General features: G+C 31.0%; 2 protein-coding genes across 4 annotated transcripts; one reads left to right on the forward strand and one right to left on the reverse strand.

Moving 5' to 3' along the window:
* Positions 1–85: 85 nt before the first annotated feature.
* On the reverse strand, positions 86–3616 carry LOC126920204 (COP9 signalosome complex subunit 1). 3 transcript variants are annotated; one of them, XM_050730237.1, is made up of 7 exons: positions 3555–3616; positions 2359–2423; positions 2011–2103; positions 766–1887; positions 558–692; positions 414–477; positions 86–355 (listed from the first exon to the last, which is right to left on the reverse strand). In XM_050730237.1, exons 2-6 carry the CDS (start codon positions 2383–2385, stop codon positions 421–423), a joined length of 1434 nt encoding a protein of 477 aa, XP_050586194.1. In that variant the 5' UTR covers positions 2386–2423; positions 3555–3616; the 3' UTR covers positions 86–355; positions 414–420. The 3 variants fall into 3 exon arrangements, with proteins under 3 accessions (XP_050586194.1, XP_050586196.1, XP_050586195.1); XM_050730239.1 differs by lacking the exon at positions 3555–3616 and adding an exon at positions 3454–3472; XM_050730238.1 differs by lacking the exon at positions 3555–3616 and adding an exon at positions 2488–2587.
* On the forward strand, positions 3487–18142 carry LOC126920193 (uncharacterized). Its single transcript, XM_050730202.1, has 4 exons — positions 3487–3635; positions 4501–14573; positions 14647–14886; positions 14961–18142. The coding sequence occupies exons 2-4, from the start codon at positions 4587–4589 to the stop codon at positions 15012–15014; spliced, it is 10281 nt and encodes a 3426-aa protein (XP_050586159.1). The 5' UTR covers positions 3487–3635; positions 4501–4586; the 3' UTR covers positions 15015–18142.
* The last annotated feature ends 175 nt before the right edge of the window (positions 18143–18317 follow it).

Raw genomic sequence — 18317 nt, forward strand, 5'->3', positions numbered from 1 at the left:
ATTACTTTTTTATGTGACAGTTAATATAAAAAAATAAATATGTATACTATATAAGACAAACGCGGATAATACAGAAAATAAAACGTTTGTGCATGAAAAAAGGTATTCATATATTTATTGATAATAAAGTCTTTAGTGTACATTATATATTATCAAAGATTTGTTCATACGTGTAATTAACACATTTTTGAAAATACTAGCTTTGTTTTTACTTATAGTGTAATGCATTATATACATATTCCATAACATCTATCGAAGATTCAAATTCAGTATCAGCATCTCAAATATTTATTAATAATATGTCCAATACGGTATCGAAGTACTTTTTCAAATCTTACTGACCATGGCAGTTCATCTGCATAAATATATTTATCAACCAAAAGGTTAACATAAATCACAGTTCAAATTCTTACCACTGAACTATTGCTTCCAAGTAACTGACATTTCTCCCCCTTGAGTATTATCACGCTGTGGACTCTGTAACAGTATTAAAAAAAATATTAACACTTTTTAACTTTTATCCTATCATAAAATTTAATCACAATGAATACAATTACTTTAACTTGAATCTGTTGCTTCAACATTGCGGCCCTTAAGATTAACATGCGCGTACGTCTCTGATATTCTTTTCCAACGCTCATAGATTTCTCGAAAGTTGTACTACGTTGATCGACATCCTTTGCATATAGAATCTAAGTATACATAACAAATCAAATGAAAAAATTATTTTTCATAAAAATATTAACTAGTGATAGCAATAATTACCTTATTATGAGAATCTATACGAGCTTGTATCTGACCATCGAGAATTAATTGCATAAGCTCATCTTCCAATTCTGAAACTGTTCTGTTAAAAGCAGTTGCCATACGTCTCATATCTGCACTTAAATATGGACTAAAATATTGTATCAATGCCCTATTCCGAATTTGTGTATATAAAACATTCACGTGTGGTGCTATGTACATATCCAGAAGTATATTATCCTTAATTTCATCTAGCAATTTTAAGCAGGATGCATATTTTGACTCGTAAAATTTGAAAATGATATCTCTTAACTGTGGTTCCAATTCTAGAAACAACTTAAAGGAGCTGCTAAAAATGACTTGTTTTTGTAATTCATGCCTGTCAAATGTTGCCAAAGCACAGAGTCCTCCATACAAAGCAACATTTCCAGGAGACAACAATTCAAGGCAATCACAATGATCCAATGAAGCTTGTAAAAAGTGTCTTGCAGCCATTTTGTATTTTCTGGTTGCTAGTTCTGCTAGACCAGCTGCAACTTTTAATTTTGTAACTATAGACTGATTGTTATCTTTGCCATGAACATCGGAAAAGTCTGGTGTACTTTCCGCCTTTGTTACATAGCTCAGTACATGAGCCCAATTTTGCAAATAAACGGAAACTTTAATAACATTTAGACACATATTAACAATGTGTTTCCCACTAGTGCAATAATCCCTTGCTCTAGAATAACATTTTAAGGCATGGACGAGGTCTCCACAATCTAGATAATGATCCCCTAAATCATCGTGACCTCTTCTGATACTTTCTTTAATTGAATTACTTCTATAATTTTTAAGGTCTGTATCAAATTTCTCTAATTTTAAAGCAGCCTTTTTTGAACGTGTTTCAACCCAAGCCTGGTCTAAAGTTAACATATCTTGAGATGTTGACTGTGCTGCAACATCTGGCAGTCCAGGTGTGCCTACAGCTTGCACTAATTTTTTGTGTAATATGATATACAAAGAAACATTATATGTTGTCATCACATACGATATAGCCATCTTAAGTGCTTCTATTCTTAACATTGGACAATGGTCAGCTATGTATATAAGCCTGTATAGTTTAGCAAGTCCATTGTAGCTATTGGCATAAACTTCCAAGTCCTGAAAAGAAGTAAAACCAAAAATTCTCATATTTACTTTGTAATATCAAAACTATATGTACAAATTTCTAAAGGACATTGACAACTATCAAAGACAAGAGATTCAAAAGAGAATTATATTTACCAATGTTGGATTTTCCACAATATATGGTTCTTCTTCTGCATTATCATTATCTTCTGCAGGAGCATCAACTTGCATAGGCTCCACAACATTTTGCTACATATAAAAAAACATCAACATATATTTTGTACAGAAATAAGTTCCTAGTTCGCAGTACCCCAAACAATAGAAATATAAAATACAAAGATAATAAAATTAAAAATAGATTTTACCGAACTGACATAATAATTATAATATAGAAAAAAACATAATACGAAAACGAACAACATTTGAATTTGTCACGATTTTGCTACTCCTGAAATATTCTATTTACATGAACATTTACACTGTACATTGTTCTGAAATAATTACCTGAACATCGTGAACTTGTAACGGCATGACAAACGTTTTCTTTTATGTAAAATAGCCGAGAAACTCTGAAGCAAAACAAAACTTTATAACAGTAATGTAATGTGCAATAGAGAACCAAGTTATACACACATGTATCATGTATAGTTGGAGCAGTGCAGGCAACTTAGAGCGATTAAACATTTTCCACTGTCATAATTTTATTTCGACAGATTTTGATTTGCATAAAATTCTGAAATTCGCTAAGGTATGTTACTTTAAATAAATCAGTAACAGCTAATTATTCTCTTATTTAAAATTGATATATTTTAATAAATTTTAATTAACTTAAATACTTTGCTCTGATTTTGAAACAGTGAAATAGTTATTTAAAATAGTTACTATTATTTTACATCGCATTAATAATTCTTTACAACTGCCATAACTCATTTTTTGACATGACTGTGCAACGAACGAGCAACAAAAAATTATGTTCATTAGAACAAATTTTTTTAGAGTATAGATGAAATGTTTTCGTATAACGAAATACCTATTCGCGGTCTAAACTTTTAAATACTTATTACGAATTGATTAATAGTAACACGAAACTCTATCTTTTACTGGATCAGATCGAATACTGTATAGATAGAAAATATAAAATAACGAAAGAAGATTCTTGATAACTCGTCGGGAGCACATACATAATTAGTTTTATGAAGTATTTCCAGTGATAATAATAACGTTTTAATGTTTCATTAAAATATATAATATAATATTTTTGTATACTAAATACATTAATTGATGCTATACATTATAAAATTTATGTATATTTGCTTATATATTTAGTATTGTAATTTATATATTTTACATTAAATTAAATAATATACATTATTTTTTGTATGATTGTTCATTTCCTCCTATTGCATGGAACGTATCTTTCATCGACAAAAACAAAGCTTGTATTGCGTTTACGCAACGCTAATCGCGCGTATTATTTTCCGTGTCGATTATATATGAGCCCGTGAAAAATAACCGTTGCTGATAAATACATTATTTCCATTCAGTATGGAAAATGCACGTTCACGTGTGTCCAATATTTTGGTAATGGTGAAAATATACCTTTGAACGTTTCAAATATTTTACAGGGAATGCAAAAAGTATGGTGTGTGTGGTCGATACGATCGAACGGTAACGATTAAAATGAAACGTAGCTAAGCTACCTGGTTTCAGAAGACGCGTGATGTCTGTCTAGTAGTCGTGTCCAATATGGCGTATATACTGTGAATTGCATTAACGTGCAGGTAAGATTTAATTGAATTTTTCTTGATTTACATCAGACAAATAAATTAAAAAGTGAAAATTCGCACATTTTACAATGTTAATTTTTCAAGTTTCTGCATATTTTCATTAATACACAATCAAACAGAGTATTAACGAAACATTTTTCTTAAAATATGTGAACCTTGTCAACCTTTGCACGTTCAAGGTCCGTTCGCTGAAGTATATTTATGATGACAGGTGTTTTATATGGAAAATGTGTCCTTTCTATTAAATCGCTTTGCGAGAAAGTACGATTTTAAAACAGAAAATTGATTTACTGCGCGATAACGTCCGCCGTTGGCAACTGCCAGTCGGATCTGAATAGATCACTTCTATAATTGAGAAAATTGGAGCAAAAGTTACCAAAACGAATTTATAAATCGTATCGCCCGATTTTTCTTACCGATTATTTTCGTTAGTTATAAAACTTGAGATTTTAAATAACATTCAAACTGTTTTTGTAATAGCGCATGACAAATATTTTGACATATTGGTGTACATATCACGAAAATGGAGCAAGTCCGATAAAACTTTTATTTTCAACAGAAATAGAAATATGATTTTACTTATCTTTTAATAAGGATAAAATAGATTTAGAAAGTTATATAGATGTATATAAATATAACAAATAAACACAGCACTGTATCAAAACATGTGAGTGTCCTTAATTGATTGATAATTTAATCATTTTTGAAAGTGCATCTTTGTTATTATTACCTTATATAAATATCTTTTTAATTTTTTTAACAAACAATGTTTAAAGTAACTTACATTAAATTGATATAATTCTATAAATAAATAGATATAACTACAAAAAATTAAAGAAGTATAATTTTGTTTCTATAGGTTCTGCTCCTGCCTCTAGTGCAATTATTTTTTGTGGATAAAGGGAATGAGATAAATACTATAAATTTGTAGTAAAACAATGTACAATGAACTACGGTGGGAATATGCCAGATTGGCACCAATATAATGTCTCGCAGACAAATGAAGTCACACCTTCTACACAAAATGTGAATTCTGGCCACCTTTCATACATTCCTGGTGCCAGTCCACCAACACTAAATGCAATTAGCCTTAGTTCAGAAGGTCTGAACAAGCATCAGAACGATGCAAGTTACAATCCAAGAAACTATCAATCTTTTAACAATGTTTCAAATGGCTCAACCATTCCAAATAACAGCCCTCTTGTATCTATGGTGCAAATGCAGAATTGCATTGGTCATTATGGTTCTCCAAATACAAGGAATCCTATGTTAGATAACATAAATGCTTCTGTGGATCCTAGAAACACTAATATCGGAAATATAAATGATGACATAGGATATAGAAGCAACCAAGGACCTTTTAATGGACCTATTGGTCATCTAAATGGAGCAAGCTGCAATTTAAATACATCATCTGGACCTAGAACAGGGCCTGGACCTATCCCTGGACCTAGGACAGGACCTGGACCTGTCCATGGACCTCGAACCAATTCTGGACCAGGAATTGGAACCAATCCTAATACTGGAACTAGTCCTATGTTTGGACCTGGTTCTAGGCATGGACCTGCATCAGTATCTGGTTCAAGCTCTGGAGCTGGAAATATGGGACCAAGAAACACTAATGTTGGTCCACTACCACCTTCTGGAAAATCTGTACCACCTTCTTCATTTATCCCTTGCAAAGGAATGTGTTGCAATTCAGATCCAAACATTAATTACCAGCAGTGGGAAAAATATGGATCATATCAAAATAATGGTTCATACAGAGATAATGTACATCCATCGAATTATCAGATTGAAAATAGGCAGTTTGGAAATAATTGTAATTTTAGAAAAGATAATCTAGAAAGTAAAGAAGTAATGAGCCCTGTGTTGCCCAATGCGCCCACTGTAGATCATAGAAGAAACTTTGCAGATTATAAGTATCACAAGGATCACATAATGCATAGAAATTATTCATCTTCGGGAATATTTCACAATTACTCCATGCAAGGTTACAATTATTCTACAGAGCAACAGAAATACCCTTATCCTGTGAAAGAACATATGAAAACAAATAGCATGAATATACCAAATTCAGGAATGCTTAAGCAGCAAGAACAAAATTTCATAGCCCAACAAAAATTCAACAATAAACAATGCCAATATCAAAATGGCAATATGATACCCAAAGGAATGCCTACTGTAAATGTAAACGCGAATATGGTATCCTCTTCTCAAAACTCATACTTCAATTCGCAATATCCAAGAAACATTCCCGCAGAAATCTCTCACGAATGCCAAGAAACCACCAATAATACTGCAATGATGAATAAAATGCAGAATACCTTTATGCATAACTCTCCTCCACAGCATCAAGTGTATCAACATAAAATAGCAATGCAAAAATTTTCAATAGAAAATCATCTTAGGGAACTGAGTAGGATACCTGGCTATCAGTCTCATCCCAAATACAAAGAATGTATTCTTAGATATAGAGAAGTATTAAAATTGCAACAATCGTCTGGCTATCAAAATCCAGTTCAACAAACTCCACGCGTAACAACACCAGTAAATACTGCAGTGCCGCCTATTAATTTGCAGTTCGATCAAAATGGTATGTTAATAAATTCCAGTTATTTACCGGATAATTTCTCTAAAGTGCAGCATGCACCACCAACTGTAGAGCAAGCACCAGAAAATATGGATAAACAAAATAAAGACCAAGATATTGCCATGGCTAACGAGAAGTGCCAGCAATCGCAGCAACCAGAGCAGTTAATAATTCCCCAACAAAATGAACATGTTCCTTCCTCTTGTGCAGAAACGTTTCAGAAACAGAATCAATTCTCTATACACAAGGACTTTAATCAAAATCAACTAAAAGTACAAACAAGCGAGAGTCACACCTTTAATACTTTAAGTACTAATACTAGCAACGAAACGATGATACAGCAAAAAGCCTCGAAAGAATTCGCTAATAAACCGGATCTGGATGTAAGACAATTTTTGGCTAATTGGGACGAAACTGATGACGAAGAGGGACCGACCAACATACCGGACACAATTTTAAGTGAAACAACCCCTGTTGTTGTAGTAAGCTATGAAAATATAGATCTTTCATCGAAAACACCACAGGGCTCGGAAGTTCCAAGAAAAAATGGTTTTTGCTCGAACGAAACCTTAGAAAGTAATAAACAAAGTGAAACGAATGTAATAGCAGCCCAAGACTGTTTGACAATATCGTATTCCGCAGCTGACAATTCTGAGATCGCTAAAACTTCCAAAAGAACAATTGGAGAAGGTGTGGTGAAACCTGGGAGTATCATACATTGTATTAGCAATGGTCCTGACGAAATACCCACAATTCACATAGTAGACAATTTAGAAATAGCAAACATTCTGGGAGCACCTAATAGTCAAGTTATACAAGCTTTGGAGAAGCAAAAGGCAATACCTTTTTTTAGGGGGCCGAGTAATAATGAAATTGAGGCCATGGCTGTCGAAAATACTGAGCAGCAGAATAAGAGTAATACCCATATACTGTCTGTTGATTATCCCACATCTTTGGGTGACATGGATAAGAATACAAATATGGAAAATTCTAGTATTTCTGAAACGACTACAATTCCAATAAATAACCAAGGATTAAGAGTTTTATCGACATCAGAAAAAGATAATCTGGATGTTAGTGATAACATTGAACTAAAGAAACAGCATAGTTTTGAAGAATCCCACAATCCTGATGATATTAGTTTACCAGATTTACCAACCTCAGAGTGCACACCAATATCTACTACTCTGAACACTCCTATTCATTCTGACACTGAAGAATCTTCGCAGAACATGGAAGACTTATCAATATCCACAAATATGATAGAAGTAATGCAGAACAGCCCAGTAATTAGTTTTACACAGCTAAATAGCGAGGATAAAGTAAAGAATAGATCCCTTGGTACTTTGGAGTTGGAATTTCAAAAAGAGAACCGTTACAAAAATAATGAAACCAAGACTGGACATGCGCAAGAGGAAACTTTGAATAATTTTGAGTTGTCTAACAACTCTAAAGTGAAATCAAATGAAATAATTAAAAATAAACAGATGAAAAATCTCGGGACCACTACTGTGAAAAAGAAAGTATGCTTAGTAGATAGCAAGGAAAATGATGCTAGAGTTTCTGATACATGTGGTGTTTTAACATCCATGGAGTATGAACTGGAGGAAGTTGTTGAAGGGGAGAAGAGATTAGATCTCGACTCTCCCGATTATTCGTACGAAAGGAGACACAAAAACATTAGAAGATCGACGGAAACGGTAAAACCGGGAATAGAGAAAAGTAAGTTGAACGATAACATTGATCCTAATGCAAATTTAAGTCCAACAATATCTGATGATGAGTCGCAAGCATTGAAAAATGATAAAGAGCTTAGGAGGAAGAAGATAAAGACTTCGATTGTATCTACAAATGCTAGCTGCTCAACGCTTTCTGAACTTGATCTAGATGTCAGAAAAAGAGCAAGAGAAGCAATAACCTGGGAAGAAAAATGCATAGATAAATACTTAGATAGAAATCTAGGTCAAAAGAGGGATGCTGATCATTTGAAACAATCAAAGGTTTCTGATACGAGGAAGTTAGAAGATTCAAGCTCGTCCCAAGGCGGAGAGCATTCTGTGTGCCATACGATTTCTCAATACAAACACTATTCCGCTGCTGTGATAAAGGATAATGTTACTTTAAATAATAAGAGGACGCACGGCACCACAGACAAGATCATGAGTGAGAAATCATCCGAGTTCCCAACCAAGATAAACAATACAAATACCAAAGAACTTTCTGAAGAGGCAGAAATGAGGAAACGTGTATCAAGTAAAATAGTTTCAACATTGCAGGAAAACATTCAATCTCAAACTTCTAAGTTACTGCAAAAAGATTTGAAAAGTGTTGATGGAGACGTTACATACACTGCGGAGGAGATGCGTTTGCTAAAAGAGTATAGAAAGAAGAAAGAAAAGTCGTATCAGGCTCACGATACATATAATGATAATAATAAAGATGAAAAATCAAAATCTAAAAGTTATAAACTGGGACACAAGGTATGTTTGGAACAAAATTCTGTATCTCCAATTAGTTTAAATTCAGAGAATCTGATGACACAGGAAGAATCAAAAAGCCACTCATGTTCGAAAAATTTAATAAAAAATGCTGACTTTGATATTCAAGTTGCTAATGTAAACTTGAAAATTAAAGACAGTGATATTGGTAAAGAGTTACTTCTTGGAGACAAAAGCCAAGAACACACAAAAGACCCTCTGGAGGGAATTAAAATTGAAATCAACGTGTCATGTACAGATAGAAACTCGAAGGGACAGGAGCAGAACAAGCGAATATTTTACGACGATCGCAGCCTGTATGAAATTGACGATTCACTTTCCTTTTCGAATACGTTGGACTGTCAACGCAGATTACACGCTACGGATCAAGAAGGCAACTCAAAATTACCCGAAAGAGCTCACAGAGTGTTTGAGAAATCCGATACGGTTGTAGATATTACAGAAACGAATCAGGGTAAAAGCGAAACGGAGAAAAATTTAAGAATAACGCTTAAAAAAGATAGGAGAGCTTCGCTAGAGACAAGCGAGGAAATTAATTCTAAGGAAACATGCAATTTAATTTCAGATAATCAGTCTTTTAGCAAATCTTCGCGCAACAATGTATTCTGTAAAGATATATCGAAGGCCGAGATAATCGGGAATACTAGTTACGCTATTGATCACGTGGATATAATTAAGTCAAAAAGTGCAATATCAAATACTGCCACAATCGATGCAAATAATAAAGTTAAGGGAAAGAATAAGTTCGAAGACGATAAGGAAGATAATTTTATATGTGAAGATGATGATCAATTGGCAAGGATACAAAAGCAAGGTTCCACGAATTTCGTGAATATTTCAAATATAATAGAAAACGAGATAGCGAGTGTATCTCACTCAAAAACTTCTATAAAACTGCCAGAAAGCAACTTTATCGAACTCAAAGCTAAGTCATTAAATAATTTGAGTAATTTGGATTTCAAATTTGGCAAATATTCTGGGATAGAGTTAGATCGCGGTAAACGCATGGATGAGGAATTGGATGAAGAAGAAGATTATACGGGCAAATGGAAGAAGCCAAAGATAGATGATATTTTTGAAGACTGCGACATGTTCCAAAGTAGCAGCGGGTATGTAAATCCGATATTCTCGAGCATAGATAAACTAGAGGACCTCCATACTGTTCCTGTATACACTACCAAAGACGGAAAGATATCCTATAGTCCTAATCGAAGATTCACTTATCACGAATTAATGATGGAGGCTCGTAAACGAGAATCTTACTCCTCTGTGAAAAAGTCCCACTACACGGATACCTGGAACAACTATTACAACTCAAAATTTCGTAAAATGTACAAGAAAAAGCGGCATTATAGTCTTAATGACAAGAAAAAGTATGAATATAAGAATACCAAGTATCTTTATGATAGAAAAAGAAATTATTCAGATGAATTCTATGGTAAAAATCATGTTAAATATAAAGATTATGTTCACAGCATTAGAAACAATAATGCTATTTGGACTGATCATTATAAAATGGATAAAATGTATAGCAGCAGCGATTCTGATGAACAGATCATGGATCGCAGTAAAAATCGCGTTGCTGAGGGGAATAATTGTAAGAAAGATCAGATTACAGAGAATAAAAGCATAGCTATCCCTAAACCACAAAAAGAGGAGGTGTCTATTGATGAATTAGATCTGGAATGTAAAAGTAAAGAGAACGTAACTGATGATCTTTCACATAAAGATAATGGTATGGATTTAGAGGAGGCGCAAATGGTTCAATTTCGAATCCTTGATATTTATAGAAAGAGTGAAAATTGTGTAAGCGCTAATAATAATTGTATAGATAATTGCATATCTCATATAGATTCGGATATTCTGTTAACTTCTTTACAGTCGAAACAGAAAAAACAAAATGTTGAAAATAATGTAAATGAATCTTTAATGCTAGATAATTCGGAAATCACATCAGAAAACTTTCAGACAAATAAAGATAAAAATTCGAGCAATGAATGTATGGATCAAATTATTGATAAAGTTGAAATTATAACTACTCTTGAAAATGAAGAGAAGAATGTAGTTCCAAAAAATGAATCACCGATTTCAAAATTGCTTATCAAAGAATCTTTATTGGATAAAGATAAGCAAGTTAGTTTACACGATCTTGAAAAGAAAAGGAATGATGAAAAAATTACTTTAGATGGAACAGATGCTAAAGAGCAGAAAGAAGAAATTGACGTAAACTTGCCTGATAGTCAAATTTCCCTAGAATCAAAAAATAATCTTGAAAATATAGAAAATACAGAAAGTAATAATAAATCAGAAACTAATCACGTTGGAGTACCAATGTTTGAAACAGACATAATAAAAGAAGTTTCTGAGCTTCAAATAGATTCTAATAATGCATCTAATCAGGTTTCACAAGAATTTTCGTTTTCAAAATGTCCAAAAGTCGCGTTTAATGAAATAATTGAAGAATCTGAGCAGAACATTAGTCAAGAAAATATCTCAAAATGTGAAGAAGAAACTGTGCAATTTAATAAAGAAGTTGAAATTTCAAGTGAAGATCAAGAGCACGAAAAAGATATAAACAAAGTAAAAAAAGGAAATAATAAGGATTTAGAAGATCCAAACAATGATACTCTGTTGAAAGACACTTCTGCAATTAATCAAAAGGAATCTGAATCTCAGGCAGTACTGACAAACAAAACAATTGATCAAGAAGATAATACAAAACACATTTCTATTGAATGTATTGAACATGAAGACAATGTTGATGTGAATTCTGACCAAATAAATAACGTAATTACTGAAAAAACAAGTTCTATTGGTTCCTCAAAAGATGAAATTCATACTGAAGATGAAAATATTACAGAAATTGGATTAAACAGAAGTGGAATAGAAATTATTTTATCAAATGACCATATAGAAGAAACTTCAGTGAAGCAAGATGTAATAACTGATGATTTAAAGGATGAAGGTGGATCAGATGATCTGCCAGTTGTCTCTAAACATGAAACAGATTCCGATCAAGATACTTTGGAAGATAAAGGAATAACTGTTCTTAATACATGTTGCTTTATTAAAAACTCTCCAACTGATGCTGAAAACAGCAAAGATAAAGCTGAAATAGATGGACAGAAAGAAGAGCAAATTCTTGTCAAACAAGCCTTTTCCAAAAGCTCGACTCATTCTTCAGATATAGACATGATAGCAATACCCAAGCTGGTTATAAAGAAAACTGATGCTTCAAATTCGAAACCAGTATGCTCACTAGATTACATAGATTCCTCTGAAACCTGCAGTAGATACGATGCAAAATTATTGTCCGAAGTACGTCCAAAAATACCAAAAGTGATCATAATGAAAAATAGATCACGCTCTGTAACTCCAACGGTTGAAATTTTAGAGAAAACTAAGCCTGATAAAACGCAATCTTTTCTTCCAGAACAAAATGAAGAAAGTATGGATATGGATAACAGTGATTTTGAATCATACACTTTAAAATATGATAATTATGAAAATAAGGTACCTAAGGTGAGGATAAAGTTGGAGGATATATCATCTAAGGACTTAAAGGTATACTTGAAACGTAAGACTATTAAGAAGAGCATTCCAAAAATGAAGATTAAAAAGCTTAAAATGCAAGAAAGTAAAAGAATCAAAATGAAGGAGAGTTCAGAATCAGAAGGTACTGATTCTGATGAAGATACAAATTTTCATGAGTCGATGTCCAGCGACATAGAAATTGAAAAAACATCAAAATCAAAGGTAAAAAAACAAGAAGAAAGTAGAACTTTGTCACCAGAAAAAGATAGAGGGAACAATTCGAATATTCCTAGAGTTTCTTCAAAAAAATCAAAAAGAATAAAGGAGGAGGATTCAAAACACACTGCCAAGTATGATAACAACATAACAATTAATGATGAGTTAAAGAAGAAATTTCCTCAGTGCATTATGGAAAAGATTCCTAAGGTTATAATAAAAAGAACTCAAATTGGCACAGAATTTAAATGCGAAATTAGCAAAAGTAAAAAGACTTCAATCACTGAAACGTCCAAATGGCAACCAAAAGTAAAATTACAAAGATTAGATGTTTTGGACCATATGGTGAAAGATTGGAAGCAATCAAAAATCACATTAAGTGATAAGTTTGATTTGTCTGCACAAATAAAGGATATTAGCAATGAAGATGTGATTGATGACAATAAAGTAAAATTACCTAGATCTAATTCAGTGTCTAGTTTGTCTCCTGTTAAATGCAAACAGAGAAGATTATCAGATTCTGATTACATGAAAATTAACTCAAAATCAATTACTGAGTTTGATGCTAATTTAAGTAAAACTGATAATGTGACTATTTTAAAATCTGATGATAGTGAAAGCAGGAATATTAAGAGGAAAGGAAAGAAAAAATTATTTTCCCAGAGTAGACAAATACATCATAATCAGAACGATGAAAGTGAGAGTGAAATGGAAGAAACTGCAACAAAACATTCCTTTAAAGACATTCTGACAAATGAAGACAATGATATGATGGTTGTGAAGAAGGAATACTCAACTTTTGGGACCAAAGAGAATACGCCCCTTATAGAAGGCAAATTTCTAGACTCTGTTACTCGTTCAGATAATTATAATGATAACGATAGTTCGATAATTAAAGTCGATTCCTCAGATGAAAGTCAAACTACGATAGAAATTTTGCCAGCGTCACCAGATAATAGCGATGATGAAGTGAAGAACTCTGAATTTGAGAACATTAGTAGAATAGATATGGTGGATGCAATTCCAACTCAATTGGAATTAGAATTGGAACTTATTGACAATAAAAATATATGTTCTGAGGTATTTACATCGAAAATCGACTATGCATCGCATTCCAAGAGTAAGTACATTGAAGGTTCGACGAAGGCATTCCTCAATGAATTTCAACATGCTTCACAAAATAGTTCTGATCAAAATGAATATACCTTCTTAATGAATAAACAGCAATTACAAAATCTAGAGAGAAGATCAAATGATAATTTTTATTGTAATGACTTGTTAATTAAAGAAGTACTAGCTGCTAAAGAAACACTGAAGAAATGTTTGACAAAATCTGAAAATGAAGATGTAGAAAGAAAAAAATCACGACATAGGACTGTAGCTGAAAAGAAGCAAGGCTCAAGTTTCACTTTCAAGGATATTGGAAAATCATTAGACAAGTCTGAAAAAGCATGTTCTAATAGTCAGAATGATAGAGTAAAAGTAAGTGGAAAATCTAGAAGTTCAGAAAAAAAAGCATGCATATCTTCTAGTAACATGGATATAAAGGAAGTTAAAGAAAGCTGTTCAAAACAAAATGAAATTTATTCCATGGATTACCCTACAGCTTCTACATATGAAGATAGCAATGTACTAGAGCCAACTACCATTTCTTTGAAAGCTTCTAAGAAATTTGATGAAATAACAGCAAACACAATAGTAAGAAACTCTGGTCTATCAAACAGATATAACAATACCAAGGACTTGGAGAAGGTGGAGAAGGAAAAATCTGTGAAGAAAACTAGCAGTAGCAATGAGAATCAGAAAGATAATGATAATTCAAATGACACAAAAATAAAGGAAGACAACATGCCATTATTAGTGCCAGAGTTTGTTTTAAATTTTGATTCCAGCTCAGATAGAGATAGTTCCAGATCTCCACCTGTTATAACAAATCAAGAAGAGGTTGAACATGTAGTAGAAGATGCAAAATTGATGGAGAACAAAGCGATGAATCAAATGGAGAAAATAGAAGAGAATAAAAAACATTCCTATAAAGACTGTGGAATGACTATTGCTGATATTATAATGCAATTAGCTTATCATGAAAAGGTGAAAATATTTGCCTTGATTACAAAGTTTTTATATAAGCACAAATGAAGCTAATTTTAATAGTTTATTACAGGCAACAATAAAGCATAAAAGATATTGTAATTTATGCGAAAGATGGTTTCCTACAACTTCACGACATCGTCGACATTTAGCCGGATACCAACATCGTTATATGGAATCAACACAGCGTAAAAGCATCCATACACTTTTTATTCTGTTCACTGGCAAACCTTGTCCAAGACTTTTGCCAGCAAATGTGATTCGTAATGACTGTTCCATTGGGGAATTGACGCCTTTACAAATTGCCGTTCAGGTACAATTATTCTTTATGTACTATTTGTCTACTGTGAATTTCATATACTTAATCTTGTCAATTACGTTTCATAGGATGTTGCAAAATGTGTTGAATATATACAACAGGATCATAAAACGAAAGAATGATAGCAACAAGTTACTATAAATTACTTTGGCTGCATAGATGCATTTCCTGTGATTAACTATACTGGAACAAATAATGTGAGTACCTTTAAAAAACGTACTATAATGCTAAACACAAAGTTTATTCTGTAATTCTTTTAATCTTAATGGAATTGTACATCTTTAGTATGATTACTACTGTTGGTAATCATACTATGTACTATTATAAATAAATGTATACAAAGACAATGAAATTAACATCTATGAACTTTGCAACAAAAGAGAGCTTTGTTGATTGATGTTAATTGTTAAGAGTTACTTGAGAAAAAAAATTATTTTAAGTAGATATTTAGCCAAAGATCATAGTAAAAAAAAAGATACATGTGTACGTTAGATTATTTATAGTTTTTGAGGACTACACAGTCTCTTATTTGTACAAATGAAAATATGAGTAATATGATAAGTGAATGTGCTCGTTATAAATCTTTATTTATATCGTGAAAAGACTTATATATACAATGTATAAATACATATATATATATATATACACAGACACATATATATATATTTATTATTCTTGTTTAAAAAAGAATATGGATCCTTGCAATGTTACACAGACCTAAATCTATATATAGTTACATTTATATAAAATTATATATTTGAAACAGGGGCAGTCAAAGTAAAATATGTCTATACTATATGTTACAAGATAAAATGAACTATGAAATGTTAAAGTATCCACAATTCGTACATTTCGTACATTCGTAAACAATGTTAGTGAATGTTAAACAATTTAATTTAAAAAAGAAAGTTAAACAATATGTAAATTTCCCAAAATATTAATTATACTTATTACTGTGATTCTAAATCAAATTTTTCTATTCTATTTATTTTTAATAAGTATAAATTAAGTCTTTATACAACAATTCTTTTAAAAAAATTATTTATTTAATTGACATAAGCAGTAACATCTCATAGTTCAGTAGAAAATCTACATATAATATAAATAATGTTCACTCCCCCATCACGTGTTTATGTTTGATTCAAACCATTTAGGTGTGCCTAATGAGTTATTGTTTATACAAATAACAAAGCTTTTAATTGTTTTTAAATGTTACAAATGTTTTTCTTATTATTCTATTGATATATGTATATTGGAAGTGGGAAAGATCCTTAAAGAATAAGTTCCTGGTTATAAAGTGGGATGGAATAAATATATTCCTTGTTAAGAGGCTAAAAAACAGCTATTATGCTAATACAGGGTTAACAGACTATATCTACAATTGTCTTATAATTTTATTCTTTCTGGTTTACATTCCAAAGAATGAAAATACGTTAAAAGTCACTTTATTGAAAAATCTAGTTTAATCATTGAATGCAACCAAATAAAAGAAATATATAATATATATATATATATATATATAAGTCTATCGATTGTTATTCGACTTAATGTTTTGTTTCTCATAGGTTTGTTTTAACTGTTTCATATTTTATTTGCACGAGTGCCTTAAAATACACCTAACAGTATTTGTCGTATCGTGTTATGTATATTATGTAAGATTAAATGAAGCTATATATTTCTAATATTCTTGTATAAAATATGCATTATATATGCTGCAATTATGAGAACATTAAAATAAATATACCACTGCATAATAACTATAAATGACATTTCTATAAATATGTACATCATATTTGTTTTATAACTCTTTTACTGTAATTGTAATAAAAAAGTATCTAAACAGTGGTATCCCTTGAATATCTTCACAGGTATATAAAATACGTATAATATAGTGGTATAAATTAAGAAAAATGTTCTCATGATTGAAGTTTTGTTATGCAAATATTTTATGATATCATTGTGTGTTCTATGTGCCTAAATTTTAAGAAATTTATATCCATCTAAAGTTCAAATATGCATAATATTACTTATACATATACATTTAATATAATATAAATATGCATCACTTGTATATTATATGAAGAGAAAAGGTTTCAAAGTTTTTATAAATAAAAAAAATTGTATCAGTTTGATGTATGTTGTACTTCACAAAAATTGTTTTGAGTATTTAATTGTGGCTACAAAATATCCAAGTAAATTATGTACATCCAAAATATAAATATGTATAACAACTTGTATCGTACGATATCATAATTCATTAGATTTGAATCTTATAATTTCTCCATTTAAATTTGACTATGTTGTATTAATTAAAGAAACAGGATATTCTTAAAAAGTAAAATTGCATCTAGTATATGCTTCATTTAGATGAGCAATGGTTTTTTAGAAAAATTCTATTATTGACTTCCAATAATGTAAATTATTATAAGATTGCACCGACCCAAATATTTTCAGTTAGAGAAATTTATATTATAAAAAACCTTTTTATTTTCTAATTTAGGTTATTCAATTTAAGAATAGAAAATTTTTATGTAAACACACAAGTTAAGAATCAGTTTGTAAATCAAATTAATTAATAGAGATGGGTCCATACAAACATTTATTAACTAATAAAAAATATTTTCGTAAGTCAATATTATTAACACCCATCTACTTATGATTTATAATTCTTTTATATTTTTAAACATTTAAATCATCACATATAATGACATAATTCAAATAGGGCAGATCTATATAGAAAAATAAGTGCAATTGTATATTTTTACAAAGCTTACAACTGATAATTCCATACAAAAATACTAACTTTTAAAATGGTTGTTAGCTGTGCAATTCTAAATCAGATAAATCATTTATACAGTTCTGCTAATTTTATACACAATGTGTGATTAACGTAGAATAATTGTGTGGCATAAATTACAATAATTGTAAGCGTGTTTTAGATTTGTAGCACTTTTCTCAATTTTAATATTTCAAAAAAGTGATAATTTAATATTTCTATAAATTTTGAAGACATCTGAAGAGATAAAATTTATTGAAAAGTTTTAAATATTACGTAAATATTTTGAAAAGTACTATAAAAATGTTACATATCTAAACACTAAAACCATTCCATAGTTAAGAGGTTTAGTTAATAGAAATAAGAACTGTATGAATCAATAGATTATTTTCTGTTAATGTACTTAGGCTACAGAAGTGTATGCAAAACTCTAGTTAATATATTAAAGAAACAATAAATAATAAGAATTACCATGTATGGTGTTTGTTTCTTAATCATGTGCATATCCTTTAACTTCTCTTTATCCTTATATATGTATACATATATCTATTTTTCACATATATAGATGGTACAACTGTACGATTATCGCAATGTATTATTTATAAAAATTAAAATTTATAAGTTTACGCTATTCACAATTCTTTTTCTC

This window comes from Bombus affinis, chromosome 9 (assembly GCF_024516045.1).
Source record: "Bombus affinis isolate iyBomAffi1 chromosome 9, iyBomAffi1.2, whole genome shotgun sequence".
Classification (NCBI taxonomy): Eukaryota; Metazoa; Arthropoda; class Insecta; order Hymenoptera; family Apidae; genus Bombus; species Bombus affinis.